This window comes from Typopeltis vanoorti, chromosome 6, assembly GCF_054136105.1.
Source record: "Typopeltis vanoorti isolate ZY-2024b chromosome 6, IOZ_Tvanoo_1.0, whole genome shotgun sequence".
In the NCBI taxonomy this organism is placed as follows: Eukaryota; Metazoa; Arthropoda; class Arachnida; order Uropygi; family Thelyphonidae; genus Typopeltis; species Typopeltis vanoorti.
This window is the reverse complement of record NC_143554.1, coordinates 98,693,229-98,711,163: the sequence shown is the minus strand read 5'-3', so window position 1 is coordinate 98,711,163 and position 17,935 is coordinate 98,693,229. Positions and strand designations below refer to the sequence as shown.

At 34.9% G+C, this 17,935-nt stretch overlaps 1 protein-coding gene across 4 annotated transcripts in view; it reads left to right on the top strand.

The window, feature by feature from the left end:
• The first annotated feature begins 167 nt into the window (after positions 1–167).
• The window catches only part of nej (CREB binding protein nejire), a 481,376-nt gene continuing 463,608 nt past the window's right edge, over positions 168–17,935 (top strand). For all 4 annotated transcript variants that reach the window (XM_090394332.1, XM_090394330.1, XM_090394331.1 and 1 more), the window contains exon 1: positions 168–821. In XM_090394332.1, coding sequence (XP_090250458.1) covers positions 740–821 — 82 coding nt within the window. In that variant the 5' untranslated portion in view covers positions 168–739. The remainder of the gene's footprint in view (positions 822–17,935) is intronic.

The following is a 17,935-nucleotide window of genomic DNA, read 5'->3' as shown; positions in this document are numbered from 1 at the left end:
CAGTGACTAGGTTTGGGATCAGTCCAATTACCCGTACGTCAAATCGTTCCTTCGGATATTATTCGGATCATTTCGGAAGACCAATTACGAAGTGGTAGAAACGAACGAACCAACTGCAATAGACGTTAAATGTCATGTGATTTTAAGTAACGAATAGTGTAGCAGCATCTGAAGTAAGCTGACAAGTCGGTATATTTCGTTGTTTTCTGTGACAAGCGCAGAAAAACTTTTCAGCCATAGCCGCCATTTTGGTTTAGCACAGAAGCGAAATTTTGAGCCTTTTGGGGATTTTTGTATGTTAAAGTTTAGAAGCCAGCTGAGATTATCTTGGGCACAAGAACGGTTATTATTAATATGAAATGGGTGATATCGAATATTGGAGTATTTATTAACAGGTAACGAGCGCCGATAGATTTTTCTCTCCCTAGCAATGCTATCCAGAGCTACGGTAAGCGTAGAACCAAAGCATCGAGTTTGATGGAGGGTCAGCAGCCTACTATTGGTGTATTGCTGCTACCTTGTACCAGCGAGATGCTATAGGCAGAGGCAGGACGTAATCACGATGAAAAGCCGTCTGTGCCTTTACTATGTAAACGTACATCGAACTTCGTTGCACATCGGTCACAAATATGATGGTTGGTTGATTCTAGTAAGCAAGACTTCGTATTGTTGGGATTAAAGTCCTGACAGTTTTCATCGTTTGTGTAATTTATATGCCTTTACTTTAGGCTTAACAAACATGGCTGACCAGCTTGTGGATGGACCGCCGAGCAAGCGGCAGAAGCTCTCCGACGCCGCTCTGTCATCTTCGGACAGCACAGGTGAGTCGAAATGTTAAAGGAGCCGGACTATGCTAACTATAACAATTGTTGTGATATGTTTCACGTGATGCGTTCGTTTGCAACTTTTGATTTTAACTGTACACATTGATGGGTTTTAGTGGAAATTGCTGGTGGAGCTGTCAGTATTTAGTTTTTCGAAATCAGTGTTTTGAGTGGAATATATATAATTGTACATAGAATAGCATTCATAATATCATATACATTCTTAGGCTCGAGTTTCTTTAGCCGGATTTCGTCTTGTTTTGGGTAACATTTTCAAACGTTAGAGATCCGAACTGCTTTTGGCATTGCAATGCTTAAATTAATTTATTTTTATCAGAGCACTGCCATTAAGAATTCATTGCATTAATATAGTGGTTTTTGAATATGCTTTTTCGAAGAATCTTTTCAGTTTATCAACTCTTCGGAATTGAACAATTGTAACTTAAGCGATGTGTCAAATAAAACGGTGTAGTCTAATAATTTTATTTTTCTTAATAAAAATCTTTTAAGATATTACAATTCGATTATTGGTCATTACTAATACAAGGTAGGCATATGAAGTTTCACAAATTCCGTCAGTTTTGCAACAGAATCGCATTTCTTTCCACCGAAAATGCGATATATTTTTTTATTGTCCTATACGAAAGTCATTTTTAGGAATAAAAATCTTGCATTTTTGTCAACTTTTAAAACTGTCATTTAAGGTAAAAATGTGATAAATATGAATTATTTAACAATAAAGTAGGAGTAATGGAATACTATGATGAACTTGGATGTTATTTCTGCATTCTCTGTAATCATGGTTCTTTAAGAGCTATTTGTGGTTGGATGTCCCATACCTTATCCAGGAGCTACAGGTTAAATTATTAGGAATTATCTCTATATTGTCACAAGTTTGCACATTATTATTATTATTACGTTTATTTGCATGAAGTCACTCATCGAAGGAGAGTAAGATTTTGGTCATTAACAATTACATATCGACTAAACAAATTTCTTAGATTTTGACAAGCTTCTTCATCCACATTGTTTTTTTTGTAAACAGACAGTACTGCAGTAAGCAAGCAATCTTTCAAAATTCATAAAATAATAATATGAACTATCAGCCTTTTTTTTTTTAAATCCGAAAATGAAATGGTTGAAAATGTTTTTGAATTTTCCAAGCCAGAATATTTTTATAACATCTTGCCATACCTAATGCTTTTCTTTTAACAGGTGACCAAAAAAAAAAACTTCTAATCATATGTCAAATATACTTCTGTATATTTGTACCTAAAAACATACTTGACAAGCATTTTTATACAGATTTTTCTGTTACATCTCAAGTAAATTTCACTGACCTTCCTGAATTTTGTATACGAGTATAACTTGCTAGACATCATATTATAAATGATTTTCTCTTTAGTGGATATATACTTAAATACACTTCCTCCCCTCTCATATGTATTTTTGAAGTAAGAATGCATTTCAATGTTGCATTGTCTGTGCGGTTAGCCTGGTGACTATGCGCTTTGCAACCATATGCCTTGGGGAAGGAGTGTCCTAGGTTCGATGGAGCTTAAGGATCTTCCTCAGCCATAGCCAAGTTAGCCGATCTTGGGCGTGGACAGCAGGATTTTTCATCCTGCAAACCGGCCCCATGAACACACAGATACAGTCAGGAATACTTAAGACAATCCCTCCAGCCATAGGTCTGAATTGTCAGCTATGCCGGTCCCGAACCGGGATAAAAATAGTGGGGGATTGAGGTGGTGCCATACCGCCCCGTAAAAGGGGCTTATGGCTGTTGAATCACCATACGGAATGAATGAATGGAGCATTATTATATGCTACATTGAAATATAGTGACTTCAACACGAAAAATTTTCTGTTGAAGTCGCTGTTATTTACTGTATATGTAATTCAACACAGGATTGCAAAATCTCATTTTTTCATGTAGAAAACAGTAATCATATCTGCAATGCATATTCTGTTTTCTAATTATTTAATGTGTATATCCCTACCTGCGAATTCAGCCACATCCAAAACTGTGAATGTAGTTTTGTTTTCTGAGGCCTTCACTTCTTTTCTTGAAGTAGTGGTGCACAGGAACTATGGATTATAAATAATTTACACAGCAAAGGATAAATGCAATTTGACATAAATGTGATATCAGGTTTAAGTAGACACCAGAGTTCTAATATTACTGTTGTTTTGGTCCATCAGTAATTTGCTTGTTATATATATTTCCATCATCAGTACACTTCCCCACCCCCATTTTACAGCTGATCTTTGAGATGCTGCTATTACATTTTATGTTTGACTGTAGCAATGACCGGAATTTAGAAAACATGATGTGGCCAGTTTGCTACACATAAGATCTCTATAATTTTGTTCTAAAACTGTTAACTTCAGATCTTGACATTTTTCTGAAGTTTCTTATCAGATTGGAGTTTTTTTTTTTTTTTCCCCTTTCATAATCATTAGTAATTTTTTTTTTTTTTTTTTCACATGAGCATATTGATCCATATATGGTGTTAGCAGTAAAACTTATTTCACTGTCATTATTAGCTCTTCATCAGGTACAGGCATAGTTTATTCTAATTTTTGATGAAGCAGATTGCATCTGCTATGTTGTCTATTCTTGGGCAATAAATATAGTTACAGATAAAATATATAACAGTGGCAATTTATAGACAATGAAATTTTGACTAATCATATGTGATAGACAACACACAAAAAGCAACCACTTGTTTAAAAAAATTATATATTTTCTATAATTGTTTTCAAAGAGGCATATAAAATGGATAATAACAGTGGAATCTAGAAAGCAGTCTGGGAAAGGGTATCGTGGAGGAGGTACAAGACAGTTGTTTGTGATCATATCCATGCAGAATAAAAAAAAAACAGGCTAGGAAAGTGAGTGACAAGCATTATATACAAAGTGCATTATGAGAGAGATTTCTCTTTCTAGGACAGAGGTTTGGAGAAGTCTTATAAAACATTTTGCTCAGTTTATTTCTCAATATTTTTTTTGTCTGTCATAGAGATATCTAAGATAAAGTATAAGTTGTAGCAAATACAATCCACACGAAATAAAAAGTGAAACTTACTAAGTCTGGAGTCCTAGGTAGGAATGCTATCCTTTACTGACACTGACTGATATTGATGCCTAAGAATTATTGTTTCTTATATCTTGGGGAGTGTAACACAACCATTTTTTTAATTTTTTTTTAGATTGGTTTTTAAGGACAGCTGCAGATTCTCTCTCTAAAAAAAAAAAAAAAGAGAGAAAAGCCTTCCCCTCTCAAAAGTGAATTTGCTTATGATAAAACAATGTTTTTTTTTTCCTTCCCCCATTTGATTCTTTGCATATGTCCAAGATGTAGTCAGCTCTACTTTGACCTTCTGTAATCGTGATTGTAAATGTGTATTTTTTAATGTTTGTCTCCTCTAGTCTGCTCATAATGTGACCAAATTGCAGAAATTGTGAATACACCAATAACTCAAAGGAGTTGATCCTTTGAGTTCTTGGGGAATGGATAATAGCAGCTAGTTTCAAATGTGGTATTTGAAGATAGCGTAGAGATTTTAATTTTGGTTACTTTTCTGATTATGCATTGTATTTTGGAACTGTACTTCAGAGGATGATTGAGATTAAAGATTGGAGATGATGTCTGACAGTAGCCTCAAGTTCAGAGGTATGTTGCAAGTACTGTTAAGACTACACATTGTGTTGCTAATTTACACATGAAGAACACTAACAACTAGGGATACTGTGGTAGTCATGCCAACATATTAGACATTGAGCTGCCCTCACATGAACTGTTATGCTCAGATCAAGTCACCTACTTTTTCATTGTGGTGTGGAAACATAGAGGATCCAAAGGCAGGTGATGGTATCAGAACTTTGGTTGTAGCAGTGAGAGGAGAAGAATGAGAGGCTGTTCTAGAAAGTTGAGTAAAGGTTTGATGAGGAGCTGGTTTTTTTAACCCAGGGAGAGTGAATGAGTGAATGGGATGCATTGCCAGAAATGCCACTACTTTATATAATCACATAGTATTCCATGAACTATGACATTTTGAAAATATAATAATACTGAATTCTAGGTTAAGTTTAATCTGTTATTAAATAAATATTCCAAAAGTAATTTTCAGCAGAACTGATTGAATCCCCATATATCTTATTCAAGACAGAACTAAACACATCTTTTGTCTGAATGAAATTCAGCTTAAGAATATTAGGTTAATGAGATATACCTTAATGATTGATGCCATTAAATTTTGAACATTAAAAATATTTGAAGGAAAGTAAATGTACAGAATTCTGTTAAGTTTACTATATATTTGTTAAAAGCAAGTATTTTTTCCCCTTTTTCTTTGCTCAGAAACCATTTTGATCTTTATTAATGCAAAATTTAACTTGAAATGTCTATACATCTAAAGTACTGCAGTCTCATAACTTAACAAACTCAAATAATACATGATACTTATTCATATTTTGATCATCTCTAGTATAAAAATGAATTCTTTATTCTTAACAAAGAATGATCAATTTATTTTTATACTAAAGATAATCAGATGTATGTGAAAAATGTATGGATAGGTGCAATATGGTACCTGAGATCCCATCCCATTCATGTGCCGTTTCCTATCTAGGAGGTTGACTACCATGATGTGACTCATGGTTAACTGTGGGTGTAATGACGTGGTGAGGACCCTATCTCTTCCACATATTGTCATAAGTATTCATGGCTGTAAATTTGTGTGTGTTTGCCTGTTCTGAGGGACGAAAAACCAGTTTCTGGGTGAAAAAAAAACTCCCTCTCCCTCCATATGAGACCAGCTAACTCACCTTTAGTCAAAAGAGACCAGATAAAAGTTCCTCGCATTATGGATGTGAATTGAACCCAGGTCTTTCCAACCAAAGGGCTTCATCTGTACCGACTGAGCTACGGAGTCTCTGTCACCTGAGGTAGCATGATTTAAAACAATCATGCTACCTCAGTGATAACAGTGAGGTTGTTATCATTTATACCTAAATGATAACAACCTCACTGTATAAAAAATTTGAAGTAAACTTCTGTATAAATAAATAAATAAAAGAGAAAAGGTCAATACTTATAAATTATTAGCTTTAAACAATCGAACGTTTGTTTTAAGCCTCTGACTTTCTGTACGTTTGCAGATAAATAAATAAAAGTTCTGCATCATCCTTCTAATTTTGGGAAAATGACTCAATATTCTTTATGATATTATAGTTTGCTCAGAAATCATTTTGATCTTGTTTGCTGAATCACAATTATTAGGATTAACTTTTGGAACAGTAGTTGGATATTATGGGAGGAAAATTTGTGTTCTGTTGTACAAAAGTTGAGCATCTTCAAAGTATTAGTGACTTAGCCTACGAAATCACCTTGTAGATATCTGACTGAGAGGAGATCTGAGAATATTGGTTACCACATCTTGCTGTCAGACATTAGAAAATGTGTTTGGAGACGTGTATAAGAAGCAATCCCATAAGTGATTCAAGGAACACAGTAGTTAGCTGCAAACTATCAATTTTTATGAGAGTGCATTTCCCTTCCTCCTTCTATCACGACTTAACAAATTTGCCACGAGTTCACATGCCACAACATTGAGATTATCAGTTCTATGAAATGTAAATTTAACAACATGACATAGAGATGCATGACTTACTGACAGTTCATCACTGTCATTGTGTAGAAAACCACAGACAGCAAAAAAAATGCATAATTGGTCAAGCAGCACACCTGTTTTTCATTAAAGTGAGTCATATTCTGCGTGATTGTTTTAGCTTGCATACTACGTGATCCATTATGTGGGATGCAAATGCCATATCTGGTTGAAAATGCTTGTTATTTTATTTGTATAACTTATTGATGAAATGTGAACATCACTGGAATGATGTGGAGGTTACTTGCTGCTCTATGGATTGATTGGCAGTTGTAGTGCACTGAATTGGGACTTCTAGGTCCCTTATTGATGTATTGGATAGTTGCCATCATTATCAAATTCCATTATCCTGACATTGAACTATCAGTTGGGGATATAGGATATTATAACAGCACTAAAACAAAAGTTGCATCATTACTAACTTATAATGAATAATTTTCCTCAAAAACCCAATATCTGTCAAGACTCCAGTATCATCAGATGTTATATTTTTGTCTTCTAAGGCACTTTTTTTTATTGTACCTAGATGTAGGTCTTTCTCTGGGTTTTTTTCCTGACAGCCTGGCAAAGAATGCTTGTTTTGCTAATTTTTCTCTACCATATTGTTTAAGTGACTTGACTTATCATATCAACTTTGCTAATTCTGTTGTCTGTTTCCATATTTAATTCATCACTATCATTAAAAATTATCCTAAATAGCTGACATGTTTAACTTATTCCATAGGTTTTCAGCCATCATGAAATTCTGTCATGTTGTACCTAGCGTTCCAGAAATCCACTTGCCAAAGGCAAGTTATCAGAGACAAGTGACAAGCGAATTTTAACCTTGTTCTAAATGCATTCAAAATATGTTTCCTCGTTTTCTTCACATAATTTACACATTTCTTATTTAATTGTAAAAAATCATTTTATTCACTATCAAGTTATTTGATCACTGTAATCTCCAGTGAATATAACAAATAATATTTATTTTCAACCAGGAGACAGTATGTTATATAATTTAATAAATTAATTTCTTTGCAGACTTTGTCCTATCAAAAACTTACTTTGTGCAAAATATAAATATATTCCAACATGAAATAAACAATAGATTTAAAAATCTTATTATAGATGACAATGCTGATCCATCAGAAAGTAATGACATTATTACCCGAAACCTTTTATAATGCTCGCTTAAAATAGCTGGTACCACAGAACAGAAACAAAACAAAATTTCTGAAGAAACAAAGAGAAATAAAACATGCAAATAACCTACAGAATAACATTGAATACACTGAATTGTGCAAAACAATCAGAAAATGTATCACGAAGAAACAAAATTCATTTGTAAATTCATACAACAAACAATTGAAAACCACTATAGTCTCAAAGCCAAACAGCAATAAACAGATGGTTGCAGTCAAACTACAAGATAGGACCATAACCAGAGATAGATTTGCTATAGCAAAAAGAAATGAAGAATTTTACTCCGTATTATATCGGGATGACAAATTAAATGAAGACTACTACAAAATAACTGAAGTGCCACAGATTCTACCAGAAGTTATCTGGAGGATTCAAAGCTTGCAAAATGGAAAAACTGCAGTTGAGGATGGAGTTATAGTTGAACTTCTAAAAGCAGGTGGGGAGATGATCTACAAAATCTTGGCAAAACTATTTACCTTATGTCTGAAGAAAAATGATGTACCAAGAACATGGAAGAAGGCTTCCCTAATTCTGATAATAAAAAAAAAAAAAGGTGAGGTAGAAGACTTGATGAACTTGCCCACCCATCAGTCTACTATTGGTGGTTTACGAAGTGTTCACAAAAGTCTTAGGCTCATAGGCTTTGTAAGACTCGAGACCCAGCATAACCAAAAGAACAAGCAGGCTTTCAAAGTCGCTTTAGTACAATGGACCATATTCAAGTTGTAAACAGATTATCGAACAGTGTAATGAATATCATTTACCATTAAGTTTTGGTTTTATTGATTATGAGAAAGCTCTTTGATTCAGTAAAAACTTGTGCAATGCTTAAAGCATTATGAAACCAACAAGTGAAGGAGCCATATGTCAGGACCATGAAATCAGCATACACTTGATGCAACAGCAGCAATTAATTTCACTGGATATATGTCTACTGTGGAAATACAGATAGGTATAAGACAGGGTGACACAATATCTCCAAAATTATTCACAGCATCCCTAGAAGAAATATTCAAACTTCTTGATTGGGAAGGGAAAGGTCTGAAGATAAATGGAAGATATTTATGCTTTGCAGATGACATAGTTATCTTTAAACTCCAAATTGCTAGCACAACAGCTGGCCCAAAGATAAATCTAAAGAAGACCTATGTTATGTTCAATAGCTATGTCCAACCGGAAATAATAAAAATCAATAATGATGAAATTAAACAAGTAATCGTTATATATACTTAGGACAACAGATATCAATGGAACAAAATATTATTATTATTTGTCACCTTCAGGCAGTCCAAAGACTCATCGAGGGAGGGCATCTACTCTACAACTCTGCCTCCACCGCTCACAATCCACCAACTGACTGCAACTACACCAACGCCATCTACCACCACTAGTATTTCCACAGACAATCACAAACATCCGTGGTAGTGGGCTTGGGCCAGCCAAGTCTGGCTATCATGGATGAAATGGATGCACGATTCTTGGATGGAAAGCATTTGGAAAATTACAGTCAATATTCAAAAGCCAACTACCATTATGCCTGAAGAGAAAGTTTTTAATCAGTTTATTCTTCCTATATTGACATATGGCTGTGAAATATGGATGCTAAATGCAAAGGAAATCCAAAATTTAAGAACACAATTCAGTATGGAATGAAGTATGCTTAGTAATCACAAAAGGAATATGTGGATAAGAAATCAAACCAAAGTCTCTGACATCATAGGAAGAGTGAAACATCTGAAGTGGCAGTGGGCTTGGGCCTGAAGACAAGATCAACAATGGACAAAAGAAGTTCTAGATTGAATTCCACAAGAGGAAAAACGACCACAATGCCAACCTAATTCACGGTGGATTGATGGTATCAGATTTGCACGAGTAACATGGAAAAGGAGAGCCATGGATAGACAGTTTTGGAGTAATCTTGGAAAGGCTTTCGTTCTGCAGTGGATTGACAATGGTTGTTGATGATGATCTATAAAATAATTTAAGGCGGCTAATTTTTATGTTCACTGCCAATTGTAATACGAAATAAACCAAATTTATATTCTTATTTTCCCAACATCCTTTTTTAATAGCTTAAGTAGGTGTGCAGTTGTAATGGAGTCTTAGTATAAGCTTATTTTTACAATGTGAATTGGCTTGGAGCAATTATATTCCTGAATATTCTTACATGATGGAAAGGCTTTTTTAAATAGTGTTATTTAAGAAACGGTTATCTTTCAAAGACCAGTTAGACTGAATCATGAAACATTAGTCTGGTTCCTTTGCTTGTGTTGATCATTTTAAGTTGTTTTTGTACATTTCATTATTTGTCTTTCCTATTGAATTATTTTGTTGAAATTTTTTCGCTTGGTTATCTTATAAGTTAAATATGCCGAGAAATGATATTCTTGGTTTCATCTTTTATCCAAGTGTAAGCAAATAAAGGTTGCATGTGAAGTAACTTCAAGACTAGGCTGCTTGTATATATAGAGGCTAATGATCTCACGTCAGCTGTCTTAGTATCCTATAATGCAAAGCACATATCATTACAGACATGTATAACTATGCATTATGGAAAGGGCTACTACCCAGACTGCTTTAGACTTTTGAAGTCTCATCAGAGCCAGACCCAGAAGAGATGCCAAGGTTGAAGTAATGTAGAAGTCATATATTTCCCATATACAAGCAGTCAAAAGGTGTTGGACCTTATTATTAAAATACTCTGGTTTGGCCTCAGACCTCTGTGATGTATTGAACAAATATTGAACTCTGAGAGATATCTGAACATTCTTGACAATGCAATGCTTCCTATTTTGTGGTGTTTCTATGAACACTTCAGCAAACTTCTGAACTCCAGAGGAGGGTGATTTGGCTTATAGATGGTGCATTCCCCTCCCCCCTTACTAACTTAACTCAGATGTTTTTTTCAGTTGTCTTTTCATTAGTATCTGTTACATTATTGTAACTCTTGGCCTGAACACAAAAGCAGCTACTTGTCATCCTTTTACAGTCAGACTCCAGACATATTTTTATGCTTTCTCTTTTATTTCATTTGTCTCTGTTTTCTAGAACCGCTTTTCTTTTTTTTTTTTCCAAACAGCTACATCCTTCAGCTTTTCAACAAATAAAAATATGCATTGGTTCCTTGTTCCTCAACCTCACCTTACATAAACTATGGCACTAATGTGAGATTTTTTTTTTTAAGCATTTTTCCATTTGAGTATTCCAAAGTTCAAAATCTTATATTTAGTTACATTAACTGCTATTCCCCACTAATTTTCTGATCTCTCCAGCTTATGCAAATCTTCCTGAAGAGTCATGATATCAACACCATTACTAATAACCTCCATTTACTTCAGCTGTAAATAGCTAACAATATTGTAGTATTGGTTATCATATGGCAGCTTGTTATATGATTTGCACATTCCAGAAGAATATTATATACATTCTTCCCAGCTACTCTTTATTATAAATGTGACTAGATTACTGAAACTAGAGGGATCTTGACCAAATCGTGCTACCCTATAAATAATACTGTTCTCATCTGCAAAATTCAATGGCACTGTTTTTAGACTTTTAGGGACTCATTTACAAGACTTTTCATGAAATAACCATGTTGGTGGCATTGTTAATTCTTTGGTGCATTTCTTTAAAATTGAATAATTTCATCTGGTCCCCACTGTTTTGTTGATATTCAGAGTTAGTGTATTCTAAATGTCTTTTTTATCATCATCATCATCAAATTCCTGCCATGTACCCTTAAGAGGTGTACAGGATGTGATAGTACTACATGAAAAAAATTACATCATTATTCATTTCCAATCCTAGGAACATAGTCTGTCCTCTACTTAACATTGGTGTTTCATTCCAACAATCCATTACAAGTAGGAAATCGCTATATAAACTATAAGTGTTAACAATTAACATGCCTGAATACTAAAATGTGTAGGTCAGGTCTGTTACAGTTTTTAACTACCTTTTTCTCTTTGTTTAATGATACAGTAATTTTATTATTTGTAGATTACATCATTTCACTATTAATGTGTTGTAATAATGAAACAGGTGTACAGTGTTTGTATTTACCAGTTAAAATAATTGACTGGAAACACATGGAGTATGAGTTATTCTTCAAACTGTAATATCCCACATTACATAGACCTGAAACAGTCTTAATGAACCTTCTCTGGATCCCTCTCTATACAGTATAACTTTATTCCCTCGAAAACCAAGCGAACAAATCTGCACACAGTAGGCCTTGTGTGACCTGATCAAGGCCTTTACAAGGGGAACCATAACCTCTGTTCTTCTAAGTGACAAGTTGTCATGTTCTTACAGTTTTAGCAATGTGGCTCCTCCTTGAACTTAGTCTCTGTCCACCATCACTCCCAGATCTCTCATTTCCTCCTCATTAAATGTATACTCTGCATCCCAACCTTGCCTACCAGATTTCAATATCTTGCACTTTGCAACATTAAACTGACAGCTCCACTCACTTTTCCTCTCATAGTCTATTAAGATCCTCCTGCAAGCCATATCTGCTTTGCTCCTCATAGTTCTTCTGAACTTTGCATCATCAGCAAACAACTATGTATTCCCAGTTAAGTCTGTCCTAATATCATTTACACACAAGCAATAACAGCTTCAGGACCCACACTGCAGTAATCCACCATTGACCTTCCTTTTTTTGAGATATCACTCTCTCATACACCCTACTGATACCCGACAGCCAATTAGCTGTCCAGCTTATTAGTCTGTTATCCAGTCCCATCTGTTTCAATTTAGTTACTAGCCTGTTGTGTGGCAATCTGTCAAAGGTCTTGGAAAAACAAAGTATGCCACTGCATATTCACCTCCCTTGTCCACTGGATTTCTCACCTTGTAGTATATAAGCAAATTGCTATAGCATGACCTTCTCCTAGCAAACCCATGCTGAATATCATAGAGAATCCTGCTATAAGCAACCTAGTTCTAAATCCTAGTCACCTTAACAATGCAGACACAAATTGACCTATAATTTGTAGTCTTAATCTCACCTCCCCCATTAATGTGAACAATTTTTCCCACTTTGGGACTTGCCATGTTCCAAGACTTGTGTTATGCAGGTGTGCTAATGGTGTTAATTCCTTAGAGCAGTATTTTCCAAAGTATGGTACTTGTACTCCAAGGGGCACACAAGATATCTTTATTGGATATGAGGCATATTTTTTCTTTAATTTGATTACCTTATTTTAAGTGTTATATTTTTGTTGTGTATTGTCATTAATAAATGCAAGTCTTTTATAATTAATTTTTCAATAAATAAAAAATCTGAAGTAGATGTTAAACAAAATATCTCTTGAGATGCTTCAACTGGCTTCTGTTAGGCTGTATGTAATCGATGCACAATTATGTTTCAACTGCATGGTTCAAAATGTTTGCATTAAAAGTTTAAATTGAAATAGTTTTAATGCTACACAGTTGGAGCTCTGTAAATTTTGGAATTATCTGTATCATAAATTGTATCTTATGATCCCCTGATAGTTTCACCACCTGTGTGTCTGCATCTACACGTTTAATCATGTTTGTATCATAAGTTTTGTTTTCTTGATTGACACATCAAGAAAACTTGCCTGTTTTTCACATCACCCATCTATCGCTAAAAATAACAGATATATAGAACTGGACTTCACCAAACTAACTTTGCACCAATAGAAACAATTTCACTCATCTCATTGAACTTTATTATTAAAAATTTAAATGTTCATAATTTTAATTTCTACTTAATATATATTGGATTTGTTTAACTAAAATTGTTAAAAGATAAATACTTGTAATTCATATGGGAATAATTATAACTTCTCCCAGATTGCCTTTTCTGATGGGCTATACACTGATGTTACTAAAATATTAAAAGGGGTATATGGATACAGAAAGCTTGGGACACTGCCCTAGTGCATTCCTTCCAAACACTTGATATTCTGTCAATTCATACTGCCTTATTAATATCATCATCATCAAATTCCTGCCATGTACTCTCAAGGGGTGTACAGGATATGATAGTACTACATGAAAAAAATTACATCATTATTAATTTCCTATCTACAATTTTCCTCCAAATCAATCTGTTACTTGTCAAGACTCTAACATTATCAAATCTTATGTTTCTATCATCTAAAGCACTTTGTACCGTATCAATCCACCTATATCTTGGTCTTCCTCTGGGTCGTTTTGCTGCCAACCTGGCAGAGAACACTTGTTTTGCTAATCTTTCCTCCCCCATTCTGTTTAAGTGACCTTATTAATATAAATTTACTTAATTCCTCACATAGATCTTGGTCACTATTGGTTCCTCTTTCACCATACCCTCCACACCCCCAGCTTCTCATTTTTCCTTTACAAGAATGAAATACTCTGATAAACGTCTTGTTGAATACTTTGACTATATCATCCACATCAGTTACCAAATCTGCAATTGTTATCAAATGATATAATCCTGGCATAATCATTATTTCTTCTATTTGCCATATCAAAACACTTGCTATGATTTTGGCTTGCCTTGACTTGCTAATTTCTGTTCATACTGCATTTTTGCAGTATTTACCAACAGTCACTTTCCTGGCTTGCTCTTTGTACTCCTCATGCAACTTATTATTACAAACATTGATTTAGTGTTGCCTTCTTCCAGATTTTGCTTCTTTTTTGTTGCTCCCACCCATGAAAGCTTATTTGCAAACCTATAGAACATTTTGTACCGTTAGTAGGCTAAAGATTTTTTATTCTGTTTTTATCAATTATATATATACACAGCAATCCCCGATTTTCAATTAGTACATCATTTTTTTTCTATACCCTGATACAATTAATTTTGCCTTTAAAATTCAATTAGTGTGCCTATATACATCGTAAAAATAAATTGTAGATTTTAAAAATTTTCCATCTATACGTTTTTTTTTTATGACTTAACTATTTTAAAAAATCGCTCACCATCCATTACCAATTTAAAACATTTTACAAAGTTATTTTTTAATGGCATTATATTATTCTTATTTGTGACACCTCCAAGGAGTCCGAAGACTCATCACGGGAGGAGGACACCCACTGCACAACTCTCCGCCTCCACCACTACTGAACCTCTACTACAAATCAGTACCATCCACCTCCCACCATCACAAGTATTTATTGTCTGTAAATTGCGTCTGTTCTGAAGGGCTGATTTCTGTATGCGAGATGAAAAACCAGAGTTTCCAGGAGGAAAAAACCCTGCTACCTCTGTATGAGATTGACTAACTCGCCTTCAATTGAAAAAGTCCATATAAAGATTCCTCCCATCATGACAGGAATCGAACTCGGGCCTTTTCCAATCGAAGGGTGCAATGTACCGTCATTCTTCCAATTGCGCTATGGAGGCACTAAAACTATTTCCATGTACACTGTTCAAAATTTATGTCATATGCTAATTACATAGCATTTTGCTGATCATGTCTCGTGCCTCCTCCTTTGCAATTGTTTTCCGTACTTTTTTTATTTTAAAGTATTTTTCCAACCTTTAAACCATGAATAAAATTGGTGAGCAAAAAAGTGGAAGTGTGAGTAATCTCATTGGATGAAAAACTTGAAATAATAAAGAAAAATGAACAAGGTGAGGCCAGAGCAAAGATTGGACAAGAACACAAAATGGATGAATCGACTATAAGAGCAATTTTAAGCAAAGCTGCTGAATACAAAGAGATAGGTAAGGCTGCTCAAGTTCATCATGCATGCAGATTACTTCAAAATCAAGGTATTATAATGATTGAATTAGAGAGAGAGAGAGAGAGAGACTTCTACATGAATTGAAGATTGTAATCAAAAATGGATTCCTGCTAAGCACTGATCTTATTAAATCAAAAGCATTAAGTCTCTTTGCAACCTTGAAAGAAAATGCTATTATTGATGGAATAGAAGAATTCCACCGTAGTGCTTGGGTGATTTAATGTCATTAATATTTAATGTCGAAACTGGCTTTTTTTTTTTTTTGGAAGCGAATGCCTTCCAAGACTTTTCTGGCCAAATAAGAGAAATCTCAGCCTGGTTATAAAGTTGCAAGTCGAATGAAATTACTTCTAGCAATATGCGAGCCGTTTGGAAACACATTGTGCAAATGATTTTAGAGGCTTTTTAAACGAAGTGGATAATGGTTGGGGAAATTGCCAACATTGGGCGTGAACTGGGTTTTGATGAGATCGACAATGATAACATCCAAGAGTTAATTATATTTCATTCTGATGACTTGAGTGATTCCAACCTGCTAAATTTAGATGCACAGTGGGAAGATCCTGAAGAATATGAAGAAAATTTAACCACTGGCAGTCAGCCAAAAGAGATTTCATAGAAACAATTTGAAAATATTTTTCGTACAGTTGAAGTTTTTAAGCAGTATTGCTTAGAGGCTGACTCTGAAGAGAGAAGCAGTAAAATTTGCAGAAGATTAGACGAGTCAATAGGGCTATATCATCAGTTGTATGAAAAAAAGAAAGAGATTGCCTACCTACATTAGCTCAATTCTTTAAGAAGTAGAATAATAAATTTATATTCTGAATATGTTTTATTGTCTTTCAGCTTCATAGTTTTCCTTTAACTAGGCCCTCAGATATACCGTAATTATTTTATTAAAAAAAATTAAGGGTCAAAAAAAAATTTGAGGAATGAATTATACTTTATCCATAGGTTATTATGTTTGATTAGTGTGTTTTCGATTAATGTGCCCATTTTAAAGAACAGATGATGCACATTAATCGAGAGATTGCTCTCTATATTTTTTTTTACATAGTATGGAAACCCTGCTCTAGAGACAGACATGAAACTTTTTCAGGCCTCCAATAAGACAGACGGTAGTCTCACACCATATGATGACATTCATCTCCCACCTTAACATTTTCTTCCACCATCTGTTTTACCATCTCTTATTTAGCCTCTTCAATTTTTGAATACATTTGGATATTGCTGTTAAATAACTCTTGATCAATGCCCAAGCAGCATCTGTCTTTTCCATTGAACTTCTTTTTTCATGCTGTAGCTTCTAGTTGTCTCCTAAGCTTTTTGTAATCACTGGATATGTAGTTAGGTAGGTCTGACCAACATGGAGATCATCACTTCATAGTCCCTCCTGCTAACTGGGAGAAGATTAGACATTCTATTAACAATCACGCCCTCTGATCCGACTCTCAATCAGAGGTGCACTGGCAATTTTTTAACAACTGGCTTGCTTAAAAAAATAAAAAAAACTGCAAGTGGTTCTCTTCCTTTGTGCAAATTACCCCCCCCCCCCCCCAAGCATAAATGCAGTTTTTTTGCCAGATTAGATCGAGCCCTGAGGCAAACAATTAAATATCGTCCCTGATTGATTATAAGACAAAAATATTTAAAAAATCTTCAATTTCTATTTTGTTTTCATTACAAGAGAAACATTAATGCAAAACTATTACATAATAACTGATAGAGAGGGACATCCATGGGTTCACCACTTTCCCCACCCTTGGCCAACTTCTTTTTGGAGACCTTTGAAGAGAAAGCCTTAAACTCTGCCCCATAAAAACCCACTATTTGGCTTCGGTACATGGATGACGTGTTCGCTATTTGGCCACATGGCTCAGATACACTCCACTCCTTCCTAACACACTTAAAACAACCAATACCCCAGAGTATAGTTCACCTTAGAAAAAGAGGAAAACAACACCCTTCCTAGACACTAATCACTCATCAGAGCAAAAATTAATCTGCTCAGATGACGATGCCCTAACCACTGAACTAAACCATACCCTCAACACTTTCTTAGCCAATGACTACAACCCCCAAAAAATCAAAAAAAATACTAAAACCAGTAAACCACAACCCCCCCCCCCACACACACACAATAAAGATTATACCAAATCTATCACCATCATGACCTGACTTCGTGTTATAAACCATATAAAAAGTTGGCATCCCTTATCCGCTCTACCAAAGACCCCCCCCCAGACTGATCTGGTGTATACCAGGTCCTTTGCAGCTGTAAATTGTCCTACTTTGGCCCAAACAGGCAGGACAGCAAATATCAGGATTTCAGAACACAAAGACTACATCCGGTTTCACCAGTACAGCCACCTCTGGACTGGTAGACCATGCGTTAGATACCCGCCATAGAATTCATTGGAAGAAAACTAAAATAATGCGCCACAGCAAGTTCAAGTACAAAAGATTATTCATGGAATCATCAGCAGCTCTAAAATAACGTTCCAAACCTCAACAAATTTGGGTGCAGGAAACTATCCCCA